Source organism: Eucalyptus grandis, chromosome 11, assembly GCF_016545825.1.
Source record: "Eucalyptus grandis isolate ANBG69807.140 chromosome 11, ASM1654582v1, whole genome shotgun sequence".
NCBI lineage: Eukaryota > Viridiplantae > Streptophyta > Magnoliopsida > Myrtales > Myrtaceae > Eucalyptus > Eucalyptus grandis.
In genome coordinates, this window is record NC_052622.1 from 6,997,019 (window position 1) to 7,013,541 (window position 16,523).

Consider the following 16,523-nt stretch of genomic DNA (forward strand, 5'->3'; position numbering starts at 1 on the left):
GTATATGTTTGATCCTTTCAATTGCAACTTTGAATTGATCTGCCGAGACCTCCTATCTTGCCTACTCAATGTCATACATGACTATATGTGAATTCATCCATTTATTTTATTTTTTTTGTGATAATTACTTGTAGTATTATACAACGAACCTCATTGATAGTGATAAGTAATTATCATACAATAAAACCTCGATGTAGGACTTTATTCTCATTTTAGTAATAAGAATTTTCTCATGTGATATAACTTAAATTCAGAAAAAGAGATGTGAGAATAAAATAGCATTTAACCTTTAACCTGCCTTTGATCTTATATATATATATATATATGGTCATTGGTCAATCACATTCAAATGTTAATTACCACAATATGTGTGAAGCTACTGTTTTTTGTACATCAATTAGATTACCAAAATACGTATAAGAAGTAGAGAGTTTATAGCATTAGAGATTTTAAAGTCATTAAAAAAAGTAAATTTCTAGGGAAAATTCAGATGTGAGAGTGGCATATCACTCAACCCCCGTGCGAACTTTACCCACTTACATGTTTGTATGTATGTATGTATGTATGTCCATACGTATGGGCAACCTTTTTAAGATTTTGATGGTTACATAGCGGAAAAATGAAAATAGAGACATTTCGTTAGTAATGGAACTTATTTAGAGAGGTATTTTAAAAATATACATTTCAGTTTTGTCTGTTTACTTTGTCTTAGATCTTGATGGAACCAACAATAGTCTAGTTTTTATCTGTGGTTTCTATTCATTTCGACGATATATATAGAACAAGCAACAAGAAAATATTAGGCAACAATAGTTGTCTACCATACAATACAATGCCCTATTGAACATGGACAATTGCCTTTATTTTACCTCTCTTCTCGCTCTCAATAAGACTGTTCCAAATACTAAACGATCTTAATTTCTCCAAACACCGTAAATAGTGTAAATTACATTCCGCATCAGTGACCTAAGGAAATGTCCACAAATCATGAATTCATAGTCAAAACGGCACTAACGTTCCCGAACAAAGAAGTCCAGCACAGAGCAACCTAAGTCTTCAACTTCGACCCTTAATTATTAACATTTCATATACTTTTTTACTGCTTTCTCCACGGTTGACCCAAGTCTTCCATGCAAATGTAGATTTATTGGCTTGAGTTCTCATTATGTTCCCCGGCGGCTTCTCGTTAAAGCACTGGACAAAGTAATGCGCCCGCACCTAAATATTCATAGGTACTGCACATAGTCGGTGTGTTTCATCACTCTAAAAGCCATTGATGCGACGCTTCCTAGATTGAGATGCGGCGTGTTCGTATCCCTAGGCACCAAGCTCCACCTCTAAAATCTGCTTCACTCTCTCATAGTCTGGTCATCACAAACTAAGTTGTCTATGTTTGGAACAAAATGGCTTCCTCATCGTGCTTCTACATGTCCATACACTTTCTTTTCTCGTATCTATCATATCAGCCAACCGGTGCACACAATCTCTCTCATTCTATAAAACCTCTTAGTCTCGAGAACGAAATGAATGCCCTGCTGCAGTTTAAAGAGAAATATGAAATCGCCAATTTTTTGGATGATCCTCTCGCTCGTCCCATGACTCTGTCCTGGAAAAATAGTCAGGATTGCTACTCTTGGGATGGGAACGAGTGCAACAAGAACACGGGCCATATAAGTGTTCTTGACCTGGGAAGTAGTTTTCTTTATGGTTAACAACAACAGTATCCTCTTCCAGCTTGCTCATCTTGAAAAACTCAAATCTCAGCAGCAATCACTTCAACTACTCTCAAATACCATCCCAAGTTGGAGATCTCTTGAGATTGACTCATCTCGATCTCTCTGCTTCCGTTTTTTTTCGGCTAGGTCCCAATAGAAATCTTCAAGCTGACGAGGCTGGTGTACCTCAACCTATGTTGCAATGAGAATCTATATGGTCCACATCATTTTAGTTATAAACATTTGTTGGAGATGAAAGCGCCAAGTCCCCATAAAATCTTCAAGCTGACAAGGTTGGTGTACCTCAACCTGTGTTGCAATGAGGATCTATCTGGTCCACATCATTTTAGTTATAGCATTTGTTGGAGATGAAAGCGCCGGGCCTGAGAAGCCTAGCTCAAAATCTGACTAGCCTGGAAGAACTTCTCCTTGGTTCCGTCAAAATGCCGTCCCTACCCAATACTCTAGCGAATTTGTCTTCACTGAGAAGGATGGACATGGATGACTGCGACCTGCACGGTGTATTTCCGTTTGCCATTATTCATTCACCGAAGTTGTGATATCTTGGGGTGAGTAACAATTGTGTTCTCACAGGCCGACTGCCGGACTTAAGCAATCCCCTTGAAGAGCTACAACTGCCACTCACGACCTTTTCTGGAGAGCTACCCGCTTCAATCGGAATCCTTCCTTCCTTGAGCTATCTCGACATAAGTAATTGCAAATTCTCAGGATCCATCCTGGCTTCACTTGCTGATCTTAGCAATCTCAAATACCTCAATGTCTCAATAAACCCATTCACTGCCCAATCCATCTCCTTTTTTTCTTGGGTTGGGAAGAAGAAGAAGCTCACAACTTTGGCACCCGAAAAGATCAATTTATATGGCAAGATTCCACCTTCAATCGGAAACTCGTCTCAACCTATGGAGTTAAACTTTGCTGACAACCAATTAAGCGGTGCCATCCCATCTCAGCTCATGAACCTCACCCAGCTGACTTTTTTAGTCCTCGCAAGCAATCGATTATCGGGTTCTGTTCCGTCTTGGTTTATGAACATGACTCGACTGGTCATGCTTGAACTTGCAGTCAATAAATTCCACGGCGAGATACCTTCATCAATCTCTCAACTTCAAAATCTCAAGGTCGTCCACCTTTACGAAAGCAACTTCAGCGGTACTATTGAGCTAGATAACTTTTACCCGATGCATGCCTTATATACGTACACCATAGACCTCTCTCATAACCTGTTGAAAGGACCACCCCCGAAGCACTATCGTCAACAATGTCCTATGTATATCCAACAACCACCTAACGGGAGCATTGCCAGCATGGATTGCAATTTGAGTTCAGCAATCACACTAGACTTGTCTTCTAACAATCTGACTAGTGTGCTTCCTATTTGTTTGGGCAATATCAGCGAATCACTCATGGTATTGAACTTGAAAGGCAACAATTTCCACGGAAGCATTCCAGAGCTCTCGATGAAGGAGATGCAATTGACGGTGCAATTGACAATGCTTCATTTCAGCAATGACCAGTTGCAAGGCAATTTATCAAGGTCCTTGGCCAATTGCAAAAAGCTTAAGTTCATCAACTTTGCAAACGCTCTTATCATGGACACCTTAGAGCTTCGTATTCTTATTTTGTGATCTAATAAATTTCACAATGTCATAGAGGGGCCTAAATCTAGTCATGCATTCCTTAAGTTGCAAATACTTGACCTCTCTTTTAATGCATTTCTTGGTAAGTTGCCCATGGAATTCTTTCAGTCTTGGAATGCCATGAAATTCGAGACGCGGAACTTTACATACATGCACAGAGATCTATAACTGCCAATATACCTTGTGGGCACCTACTATGGCTATTACTATTTTTTCCAAAACTGTCACGCCCCGATCCTCGGGCACGCACACATCCTTTGCATTTGGTCGATTTTATAATGCGATATCCCAGGACTAGTATCGCCGACCCTTTCATTTATTAAGCACATGCGGAAGCAGTTAAAATCCCCAGACAATAAATCAATGGGATAGAAAAGTGGCCATATTTTTCATATTGAAATTTATAACCAAACTTTTTATACAAAACACAAACCACTTCAAAACTATTCACATCAAAACGGAGATCACAAAAGAAGACAGAAACTTAGATGAACTAGGCCGTACTCAAGGCCCCTCTCAGGATTGCCTTCTTCCTCCAAAAATCTTTCTCCTTAAGATTCGCCTCCGAGTCCTCCTTCTCGGATTCCTCCTTCTCGCCTTCAGCGGGTTCTCAAATGGTTTCCCCAAACCGGATGAGACTACGTCTCGCCGAGTTCTACCCCACTAAGCCCGATTAGATAAACTATTATACTACAGCTGCCTAAACACGCACAGGGCAGAGGACTTACCTTGGCCTCTAATCCCACCCGCAAGTCAGCACAATTCATAATAGGCACCCAAGCAATCATATCACCGATCGAAGCATCGATCAAATCGACCTAGTCGATTATATTCCAACAAGACCACTCACGGTCATTTCCATTCACCAATCAATTCACAACATCAAATCAAAGATCGACCTAGCCGATTACATGTCAAACAAAGCAATCTATATTTAAAACTAGGCCACGTGTATTCTCCAGATGACCTTCCAAGTCTCCGAGTCACGTGCCTCGAACCTTGGGCCCACGTGCATTCTCTCAGCGACCTTTCGCCAAGGTGATGCATCAAGTCACCGAGCTCACGTGCCCTTTTAGATGTCCGGCCCACGTGCATTCTCTTAGGTGCATTTCACCAAAGCGAGGCATCAATTCGCCGAGCCCACGTGCCCTTTTAGATGCCCGCACTTAGTCACAGAGCTCCATCAATGCTCTCGGGCGCCAATTCGCCAAGGTGACGTACAATGAACACTTTACTATGCTCTCGTCTTTTTTCGCCAAGGTGATACACGATCACAGAGCCAACGTAAACAATTCAATATGCTCTCGGGCGTCTTTTTTCGCCATGGTGATACACCGATCACGTGAGCCAACATAAACAATTCAATATGCTCTCTGCCGTTTTTTTCGCCATGGTGATACATCGATCACGAGCCAACATAAACAATTCAATATGCTCGGGCGTCTTTTTTCGCCATGGTGATACACTGATCACAGAGCCAACATAAACAATTCAATAATTCAATCTCAATCGATTCCAATCAATTTAGGCTAAATCCCTAAAATATCACAATTTATTCAATTCCATACAACGTAGAGCTCAAATAAATAAACGGACTGCGCCACGACGATCAGCACGAGATTTCGGTCGTCGGCCATCAAAATCTTAATTTCCGAAAAATAATTAATTAATTTATTAATTTGAAAATTAAATAATTATTATTAAAAATTCAATTTAGCTCAAAATAAAGCCTGATTACATAAACGGACTTCACCACAGTCATCAGCACAATATTCCGATTCCGAACCATCTCCCTTGAATTTTCGGAAAATAAATAATTATTTAATTTAATTTCGAAAATTAATATTTAAATACTAAAAATATCCACTTAGGCCCGAAAAGCCTAATTGGAGCCCACTAAGGGTCGGGAAAATTCCCGAAGCACTTCCAATAATTAGTAGACCACGTCTACTTGCTAATTGCGCAATCAATTTATCTAAATCGCATCACAATTCACTAATAATTACTAATTTATTCTAATCTAACAACCTAAACATAATTAATTAAATCTAAACCAACCTTAAGCATAATTAGCCAACTAATCCAAGATTAGTGAGATTACTCACCAAATCGCGCACAAATCGGATCAATCCGACGGCGGCGACGCGAGGAACGATTCTTCCCAAAGCACCGTTCGGGTTCGGGGCCGGGAAACGGCCCAAAACGGGCCCGAACCAGCTGGAAACCCATTTCGTGGGTCTGCTGGTTGGCTGCGAAACAGGGAAAACAGAGATGGTTAGGGGCGGAGAAGGGTTCGGGAGAGCGGGCGGTGCTCCGGGGAGGGCCGGTGGAGGTCCGGCGGCTTCAAACGGCGGCCGGAGGTGGCCGGACGGGGTGGAACGAAGGCTGAGCAGAGGCTGAACCGCGCGGGGGAGCACGCCTGGGCGCGAGGGACGGCCGACGGAACGCGCGGCGTCGCGCGGGCGGCGGTGCGGTGGTGCGGCGGTGCGGCGGCGGAACAAGCGGCGAGCGGTTCTCGGCGAGCTGCGATCTCCGAGCTCCTGGTTCGCACGCGAAGAAAAGAAGGAGAAGAAAAGCTGGTTCTGTCGTGAGGGGGAAGAAAGAAGAGAGAGGAGAGAGAAGAGAGAGAAGATAAGCTTCAAAGGAAAAAAAAAGAGAGAGAATGGGCGGTGGGGAAGGCTACGCACGAAGGGGAGGGGAAAAGGGGGAAGGAGAGAGAAGATAGAGAGAAAAAGAGAGAAAGGGAGAGAGAGAAAAGAATTCAAATAATAATACTTCTCTTATTTCTTTTCTTTTTCTTTCCCTTTCACTTTCTATTTTCTTTTGGTCTTCAAATCTTCCTCCAATAATTTCTTTCTTGAAATTTCTGACTCGACAATAAATTGATAGACGATGGACGGTCCTAAAATGATGTGACACGTCCGAATATTCGATTCCCAAAACCGAATTAAATTTCATGATTAAAATCGACCTGACGCGATTTTAGTCCAATCCAACCAATTAGGTAGCTTTTAGGGATTTTACCGCGGTTATATCCCTTAACGGCTTCACCCAATAGGTTAGCTAACTCGTGAGTGATCACCGTAGAAAAGGACCATAGGCACGCCGACGATATGCACATTTCACTTTATCGAAATGGGGTCGAATTTCAGGATGTCACAAAAACAGTGATTTACAAAGGGCTTAAATGGTATTACCCAAAGATACCAGAAGTCTTCACGATCATTGACCTCTCCAGCAAATTGTTAAAAGGAGAGATCCCTAGTGCCATAGGTGATGTCAAAGGATTGCAAGGGCTGAACCTTGCCAATAATTCCCTCACTAGTCACATCCCATCATCGGTAGGAAATCTCACAGCACTTGAGTCATTGGACCTTTCTTGAAACAAACTCACAAGACAAATCCCCCAAAAGCTAACGGAACTCGGGTTCCTTTCTTTCCTAAACATGTCTCACAACAATCTGACCAAGTCTATGCCTAGAGGGAAACGGTCCGATACGTTTTTGAACGATTCTTTTGAAGGAAACTTAGGACCATTTGGGGAATTCATGTCCACAAAATGTAGAGATTCAGCAAATAAGTTAGGACAACCTTCAACCTACCAAGAATAAGACCTGGGATCACGAATTGAACTTGATTGGAAAATTGTTCTTTTGGGGCATGGGAGTGGCTTAGTGATTGGAGTGGCCATTGGAAATGCATTCATCTCTTGGAAACATGATTGGTTTGAAGGAAATGCCAGGAGAAGGCAATGGCCTAGTCGGAGGTAGCCCAGAAGAGGTAGGAAATCCTGGTCAAGCAAGTTTTTCAATTTATACAGATATTAGAACTTCCTCAAAACTTAGTTGGGTATATCCTTCTTTTTCTCAAATGTACGTGCTTCTTCGTAGTATCTTTACAGTTATTTATGTCAACCTTCATTTTCTTCAACTAATCTCTCATCACAACTATTTATAGAGCCATTGTCAACTTGTAAACCTAGCTCATGTGCACCTTTTCCAATCAATATTCGGGCAAGAGTCCTACTATTGAACACTCAAATCTGAATTGCCACAAAGACTTTTTTCTGTCTAGGTTTACATCACTTGCTGAAAACCATTTACGAGTTCTAGTAAAACAATCAATAGCAATGTTACAATGTTCTCATAAATTTATGCAAATCTAGACTCTCATCTGCACCTCGATCATTTGCTTTAGTTATTTGTCGCCTCACAAATCATACAAACAACAATTGTATTGACATTTGAAATAAAATCCGCATTTGGAGATTGATTGGACAAGAACCATGACAAATGGTTCTCGTGAAAAGTATACATCACTTTTGCTTTTCGGATCTTTTATTTATGTTTGTGCGGTATAAAATTGAATTCTTTTTTGATAAAGCAGCATATCATGCTGAGAACCAACATGGCACAGGAGAATTTCCTAAATTTCTTACCATGCTTGCTAGTCATGTTCTTGGTTAATGTAATTTGATTCACCTATTTAATCTTTTTTTTTTTTCTCTAAGAAGGATCATTTGATATATTGACTTATTGTTGACACCAGATTTTATGCCGATAAATCAAGTTTCTATCTTTGTGAAACTAAGGAAAATAGTAATAAATCAATAAACGAGAGAGTCCAATTCGGCCATCTATGCGAGGACCTAAACCCATTTGCCTGAGCCCATCTATTAAGATAAAGTCGCTCACTTCAGCCCGGTCCACTAACCCAGACCACCAGCCAAGCCCATCAGGAATTGGCTACCCATGAGCCTAGCCCATGAAGCCCAAATCTAAAGTCGCATTAAGTAACTTCTGCACAGGCCCAGATTCACAAGTTTAAGTCGGAGCCCACAAAGCCCGTGAGAGTTTGGCCCATAAACCGCGCGGGGACTGGGAAGAACGGGACGTTGGCAACAGGACCGGCTCTCCCTCTAGCTTCCTCTCTAATCCAACTGACTTTGGTAATTCCTTCTCTCTAGAATCCAATTTCAGAGAATTCATAGTTGATCCTTCTTCTCCGGACATCGCTCACAGTCTCTGCTGTTGATGGTCGCTTCAATCCATCTCTACCGCCACAACAAAAAGGCTCTGTTCGCCCTGTTCTTGGTCATTGTCACTGAAGAGCTTGAGTGGCGGTTCGCCATTTATTCTTTCTCTGATTCCCATCTTCGAAGTTTGCTTCTGTGACTGTCTTTCTCTGGTCCATTCAATAATCATTGCAGGTAAACATCCTTTGTTTACGAACCGTATCTACTCTGTTTTTGCTTAAAGACAGAGGCCGAGAATCCTACATACTGCTTGTGTATAAATCTTATGTAACCGAGCTTCTGCGGGGGGGTTGAACTCATCGTGTTTCGGTGATGATATGGAGACAAATTTCTGGCATGCCACTTAGCTCATAAGCGGCCTTAATAGGCTAATGACTACTCCCAAGTACATTACGATTTCATAGACAAATCAAAATCAATCGATTTTTTCATGATATGTGAGATAAGAATTTGGAAGAACTCAGGTGAAAAGCCTCACCAAACGAGGGCAAACAACTCAAGTATGGTGAAGACCGTTAGATCCCTACTTGGCGTTATCTCTAAACATGCTCACCCTATAACCCTACTATAGGGAGGGTCGTGACACTTCTTTCAACTAATTTAATCACTTGGAATGGTTCTCAAGATAGAGTTTGGTTAACTATAGCTTGAAGTTAATGTCAAATGACTTGAAATGCAACGCATAATTGAATCGCAAGAAAATTTCGGTTTTACTAGGAAAGTCCGAATGGAACTCTTGCCAACAACATATTCGGTGATGCTAAAAAAGGAAATTTGACTCCCCACAAGGCTTCCTTTCTATATTAAAGTTGAAGTCCACGTTGACGTCAGAGAATGGCTCCTAGTATTTTTGAATAAAAATATTCTGTTGTTGAGTTTGATCTTTGATGCATAGTGGCTGCGCTTAATATTCGCATAATGTATTGCGGAAGTTCCAACGGGAGAATTGAGAACATGAGAAAACTCCTTTGTTGTGATTGATTTCTATAAGTTCAGGTGTCATTTAAGATTTGGAAACGCCTAAGGATTGAGTATTCATGCAATTACAATCTCCTCTTTGTTAGTTATAGTAGAATTATCTCATCGATGTCTCACCGTGTAGTAGATCACCTCCAAATCACGTAAATTTTACTGTGTTTTACATTTTATTTCTGTAATTTATTTCTTGCTCAATCCATTTCCTTTGTTTGTGGCTCCGCATTAGTCGTATCAGGACTTATGTCCCTTTCTTTGCAGATATGACCTTAAATATTAGTATACGCTATTATTACGTAGCAGTGACCACAATCTTGGTAATATTCTACATTCCTTTGGGCCACCTGTTTTGGTTTCAAGATTAGGAGCAACTCTTTTACATAAACCGGATTCAGAAACAAAAATTACACCATGGGAAACTGCTTGGGTACAGCCTAATGGAAGGTTCATTTATGAAGTTCACATCAAAACTTTTGCAGTGGCGAAACTTACATGCTTTGTAAGAGGAAAATGAGCGGTTTTGGCCCACTGCTAGATTAAATAATCTGGTTAAAACTCCGGTTGAGCTGTGTGGAACTTTAAAGCCGTGCTCTCCACCAGATGGAGTAGCCTTCTTAAGACTTGTTTGGCAACTTGCCAAAGAATAAAAATTTCTATTATTTTATTCTCAGGAGAAGATTTAGAACAGAAATCCATTTGGCAAAATTTTTGCTTTTGGAAATAAATTTCTTCTTAGGAATAGATTTGGAGTAGAATTGAGAAGTAAAAAAAAAAAAAAAAATTGATTCTTTGTTTGCGAAAACAATTCCAGTAATCAAACCAACCAAAATATTTTTTTCTTTGTTCTCTTCTTCTTTTCTTCTTGTTCTTCTTCCTTCTCTCTTCTTCTTACAACACTGCTGCCGTTTGCCACCGCTTGTTACCAGCAATTGGTTGGGCAAGCTCCAATGAGCTCACTGGATGCTCACCAGATTTGGTGAGTCCAAGCATCGTCGGTGGCTAGGCGAGCCTCCCGGCCACTAGCAAGCCTCGCCTAGTTGGGCGATGCTCGACCGAGGCCCACCTATCCACGAGGCTCGCCCAGCCACCGACAAGCCTCCCTAGCTAGGCGAGGCTCACTCGTCTCGCGAGCAGCTGGACGAGCTCAGCCTCACCAGATATGGGCAAAGTCGAGCCTCACTTAGCTAAGGCTTGGCCGAGACTTAACCAACTGTCGACAAGGCTCAGCCGATGAGGTGCGGCCTCGCCAAGGGTTGATGATGCTCCATGAAGTCACCAATCATCCCGAGGCCAGTAACTAGTCAAAGCTTAAAAAAAAAAAAAAGGGAAAAGAAAAAAAGGTAATAAAATTATTTAAAACATTAAAAGAAAATAGTTTGGATTAGAAATTTTTAGAATGATATCAAACGCAATTTTATCTCGAGAATATAAATTTTGGATAATCACCAAACGCGTTAAAATATTTAGAAATTATTTTCGAGAATAGAATAAAGAATAATCATTTTTGACAAAAAATTGTTCTCGAGAAATTATCAAACGTATCCTTAAGCTCTAAATGTTAAGATTTCACTCAAGCTGATGTTGGGACCTTAACTAAGCAGAAGAAGGCACTATTGACGTGCGACATGAGTTACGCGCGAGTCACTTGTCGCTTTTCCTTTTTCCTTTCTTCTGCTTTTACCGTTTTTTCTTTCTTCTTTTTCCCCTCTCTCTTGCATGCTTTCCCCTTACGTCCACTTTCTCCTTTTGTTGTCTAGTCAAACTTTTTCTCATTTTTTCTTTTGTTGTCATCATTTTTTATTTTTTGACCAATCCAACGGTTAAATATGCTAAATTATTAGACAATCTACTTTGCTCGACCGAGCCTCGTCTAACCAAACAAGGCTTGCTCAGCCACCAGCAAACCTCACCTAGCTTGGTGAGCCTCGATCTCACCTAAATCTAGCGATGCCAAGCTCACCCCTCGGTGGCTGGGCGAGCTAGGCTCACTAGATCTGGGCAAGGTTGAGCCTCGCCAAGCTTAGGCTCGGCCGAGTCTTGACCAACCGTCGGTGAGACTCGACCAACGAGACGTAGCCTCAACGAGGGGTGGCAACGCTCCACGAAGTCATCGGTCATCTTGAGACCGGCGACCGGCCAAAGCTTGAAAGAGAAAAGAAGGAAAAGAAAAAAATAAGAAAATTATTTGAAAAATTAAAAGAAAATAATTTAGATTAAAATTTTTAGAATAATATCAAATGCGATTTTATCCCAAAAAAAAAAAAAAAAAATTGGACAATCACCAAATGCGTTAAAATATTTAAAAATATTTTTGAGAATAAAATAAAAAAGAATTATTTTTTCTCTAAAAATAAAAAAGAATCATTTTTTATTAAAAAAAAATGTTATCGAGAAATTACTAAACGCATTCTTAGGCTCTAGGTGCCGTGATTTCACTCAAGCTAATGTTGGGACCTTGACTAAAGCAGAAGAAGGCGCTATTGACGTGCGGCGCGAGTTACGCGCGAGTCACATTTCGCTTTTCCTTTTTCCTCTCTTGCGTGCTTTCCGTTTACGTCCACTTTCACCTTTTGACGTCTAGTCAAACTTTTTCTCATTTTTTTCTTTTGTTGTCACCATGTTTGACTTTTTGACCAATCCAACGGTCAAATATACTAAATTATTAGACAATCTACTTTGCTTGACCGAGGCCCACCTAGCCGGAGGAGGCTCACCCAACCATCGACAAACCTCCCTCGCTAGGCGAGATTCGCCTAGATCTAACAACGCTGAGCTCACTTTGCCGACGATTGGGCGAACTCAGCCTCACCAAATCTGGCAAGGTCAAGCCTCGCCTAATCAAGGCTCGGTCGAGCCTTGACCAACCGCTGGCAAGGCTCGGCCGACGAGGTGTAGCTCGCCGAGGTCGGTGACGCTCGTGAAGTCGCCGGTCGTTCGAAATATGATCGGTCAAAGCTTGAAAAAAAAAAAAAAGGAAAAAAAGTAATAAAGTTACTTAAAATAAAAAAAATGGTTTGAATTAAAAATTTTGCAAATTGCATCAAACGTAATTCTATCTAGAGAACAGATATTTTAGACAATCACCAAATACGTTAAAATATTTAGAAATTATTTTTATAAATAAAATAAAAATAATTATTTTTAATAAAAAATTATTCGCAAGAGAAGGCGCTATTGACGTGCACCCGAGTTACCCGCGAGTCACTTTTCGCTTTTCCTTTTCCTTTCTTCTGCCTTTTACCTTTTTTTTTTTTTCTTCTTTTTTCCCTCTCTCTTGCGTGCTTTCCTTCACGTCCACTTTCTCCTTTTGTTGTCTAGTCAAACTTTTTCTCATTTTTCTTTTGTTGTCACCATGTTTGACTTTTTGACCAATTCAACCGTCAAATATGCTAAATTATTAGACAATCTACTGTGTTCTACACAACGCAGATCACATCCCTTTATCAATAAACGGGTTTTGATATGTGTCTGTTCTCTTCTTTGCTAGTAGCTTCGGTGATTTTTACATTATGATATGTGGGGTTGTTATTCATTGAATGTGAGAAATGCCAAGTAAAAGTATTTGTCAATTTGGACACAAAAGATGTTGCCTTAAAGATTAACTCGAAATTTTGATGATATAGATGGGTAATAGAAACTTTGGGGTATTCGTATGATAGAAAATTAAGTAACACTGTTCAAAAACACTTTGAACCATCTTAATTTCCCCAAAGACATTACACAACGTAAATCACATTCCTCGTCATTGACCCAAGGATACACACATTCATATCACAAGGCACCAAGCACCACCTATAAAATGTGTTTCACTCTCTCATACTCATCGTGTTTTTATTTTTATGACAATTACCTGTAGTATTATAAAATGAGCCTCATTGATAGTGATAAGTAATTATTGTATGATAAACCATGATGTAGGACTTTACTCTCACTTTGGTAATAAGATTTTTCAAGTAATATAACTTAAATTGAGAAAAAGAGATATAAGAATAAAATAGCATTTAAGCTCTCCCGGATCTTTGATATATATATGTATGGTCGACCACTTTCAAATGTTAATTACCATAATATGCATGAATCTTTTTTTTTTTTTTTTTGTACATCAATTAAATCACCAAAATATGGATAAGAATTAGAGATTTTCTAGCATTAGAGATTTTAAAGTCCATAAAAATTGAATTTATGGGCAAAATCCACATGTGAGAGTGCCTCGGTTGACCCAAGTCTCCTCGGATGAACCTCAATTATTTACGTCCACTTTCTCCTTTTGTTGATTAGTCAAACTTTCTCATTTTTTCTTTTACTGTTACCATGTCAGATTTTTTTACTAATCCAATGGTCAAATATTACCATTTCACATACTTTTACGCTGCTTCCTCCACGATTGACGCAAGTCTTCCATGCAGCTACACGTTAAGGCACTGCACAGGGCAATGCTCACGCGCCCGAATATTCGGAGGTACAGCACGTGTTTCATCACTCTAAAAGTCATTGGTTCGATGCATCCTAACGTGAGATGAGGCGTGTTCATATCCCTAGGCACCCAGCGCCACCTATAAAATCTGCCTCACCCTCTCTAACACTGCTCATCAAAACAAAGCTATCTCTATTTCGAAACAAATGGCTTGCTCATCGTGCTTCTACATGTTCATACACTTTCTTTTCTTATACTTGTCGTCTCAGCCTATTGGCGTGCACAATCTCTATCTTTCTATGAAACCTCTGTGTCTCGAGGACGAAAAGTCTGCATTGCTGCAATTTAAAGAGAGATATGACATCGCCAAGACTCTATCTTGGAAAATTAGTCAGGATTGCTGTTCCTGGGAGGGGATCGAGTGTGATGAGAACACGGGCCATGTAATTGTTCTCAATCTGGGAAGTAGTTCTCTTTATGGTTCTATCGACAACAACAGTACCCTCTTCCAGCTTACTCATCTTGAAAAGCTCATTCTCAGTGACAATCATTTCTACTCTCAAATACCGTCCCGAGTTGGAGATCTCTCGAGATTGACTCATCTTGACCTCTCTGCTTCCGTTTATTCTGGCCAAGTCCCCACAGAAATCTTCAAGCTGACGAGGTTGGTGTATCTCAACTTGTGTTGCAATCCATCTTTATACGATCCATATCATTATAATTTTATAAATTTGTTGGAGATGAAAGCACTAGGCCTGAGAAGCCTAGTTCAAAATATGACTAGTCTGGAAGAACTTCACCTTGGTTTCGTCAACATGTCATCCCAAGTGCCAAACACTCTAGCGAATCTGTCATCACTGAGAAGCCTGGACATGGATTGGTGCGACCTGCACGGTGAATTTCCATCTGCCATTTTTCATTTACCGAAGCTGCGATATCTTGGGGTGGGTGACAACAGTGCTCTCACAGGCCGATTACCAAACTTTAACTCAAGCAGTCCTCTTGAAGAGCTGCGACTGCAGGCCACGAGCTTTTCTGGGGAGCTACCCTCTTCAATTGGAATCCTTCCTTCCTTGAGCTATCTCGACGTAACCCAATGCAAATTCTCAGGATCCATCCCGGCTTCACTTGCTAATCTTAGCAACCTCAAAGACCTGTCTGTCTCAGCGAACCCATTCACTACCCTGTCCATTTCCTCTATTTCTTGGGTTTGGAAGAAGAAGAAGCTCACAAATTTGGCACTTGAAATGATCAATTTATATGGTGAGATTCCACCTTCAATTGGAAACTTGTCTCAGCTTCATAAGTTATCCTTAAATGACAACCAATTAAGCAGTGCCATCCCATCTCAGCTCATGAACCTCACTCAACTAACTATTTTGGACCTCGGAAGGAATCAGCTATCGGGCTCTATACCGTCTTGGCTTATGAACATGACTCAACTGGTCGAGCTTGACCTTGCAGTCAATAAATTCCAAGGTGAGATACCTTCATCAATCTCTCAACTTCAAAATCTCATGTTCCTCCGCCTTTTCGAAAACAACTTCAATGGTACTATTGAGCTAGACAACTTTCACAAGTACAGACAATTGCAAGTGCTGCAACTATCATATAACAGGCTATCAGGCTGCACGAGTAGTGCAAATCTTATTCTTCCTCGACTTTTAGCCTTAGGACTCGCTTCATGCAAATCTTATTCTTCCTCGACTTTTAGCCTTAGGACTCGCTTCATGCAATTTAAGCGAGTTTCCAGCATTCTTACAAAACCAAGAGGATATTGAATGGTTGGACTTGTCCATCAACAACATTAGCGAAGTGCCCTTCTGGGTATGGAATGGCAGTTTTAATGGCATGGTCTACTTGAATCTCTCTCATAACTTCTTAACTGGTCTTGATCGATATTACCCAATGCATCCTTCATATACTTACACGATAGACCTCTCTCATAACATGTTGAAAGGACCACCCCCCGAAGCACCGTCGTCGACAATGTCCTATATAGTATCTAACAACAACTTGACGGGAGCATTGCCAGCATGGATGTGCAATTTGAGTTCAGCAATCACACTAGACTTGTCTTCTAACAATTTGACCGGTGTGCTTCCTATTTGTTTGGGCAATATCAGCGAATCACTCGTGGTATTGAACCTAAAAGGCAACCATTTCCACGGGAGCATTCCAGAGCTCTCAATGAGGGGGATGCAATTGACGATGATTGATTTGAGTGATAACCAGTTGCAAGGTAATTTACCGAGGTCCTTAACCAATTGCGAAAAGCTCAAGTTCATCAACTTTGCAAACAATCTTATCATGGACACCTTCCCATCATGGTTGGGATCACTACCGGAGCTTCATATCCTTATTTTGCGATCCAATAAATTCCACGGTGTTATAGAGAGACCTCAATCGAGTCATGCGTTCCCTAAGTTGCGGATACTTGACATCTCTTCTAATGCATTCATCGGTAAGTTGCCCATGGAATTCTTTCAGTCTTGGAACGCCATGAAATTTGAGACACGGAACTTTACATACATGCACAAAGATCTATATCCGCAAGCACGCCTTGCACTCACCTACTATGGCGATTACCATTTTTCCATGATAGTGATTTACAAAGGGCTCAAATCGTATTACCCAAAGATACCAGAAGTCTTAACAATCATCGACCTCTCCAGCAATTTGTTAAAAGGAGAGATCCCCAGTGTCATAGGCGATTTCAAAGGACT

The 16,523-nt window shown here is 40.7% G+C and overlaps 2 protein-coding genes across 2 annotated transcripts; both read left to right on the plus strand.

The window, feature by feature from the left end:
* The first annotated feature begins 1,523 nt into the window (after positions 1-1,523).
* On the plus strand, positions 1,524-3,361 carry LOC120289683 (receptor-like protein 43). The gene is made up of 2 exons (XM_039304999.1): positions 1,524-1,692; positions 2,310-3,361. Exons 1-2 carry the CDS (start codon positions 1,524-1,526, stop codon positions 3,359-3,361), a joined length of 1,221 nt encoding a protein of 406 aa, XP_039160933.1.
* A 10,642-nt stretch (positions 3,362-14,003) lies between these two features.
* On the plus strand, positions 14,004-15,578 carry LOC120289684 (receptor-like protein 7). The gene has a single exon (XM_039305000.1). The coding sequence runs from the start codon at positions 14,004-14,006 to the stop codon at positions 15,576-15,578; it is 1,575 nt and encodes a 524-aa protein (XP_039160934.1).
* The last annotated feature ends 945 nt before the right edge of the window (positions 15,579-16,523 follow it).

Excerpts from the sequence above, each read along its gene's own strand:
- LOC120289684 (XM_039305000.1), top strand. The coding sequence starts at position 14,004 with ATGGCTTGCTCATCGTGCTTCTACATGTTCATACACTTTCTTTTCTTA.
- LOC120289683 (XM_039304999.1), top strand. The coding sequence starts at position 1,524 with ATGAATGCCCTGCTGCAGTTTAAAGAGAAATATGAAATCGCCAATTTT. Across the intron at positions 1,693-2,309 it reads AAGTGTTCTTGACCTGGGAA|GCCGACTGCCGGACTTAAGC; the intron begins GTAGTTTTCTTT and ends GTGTTCTCACAG.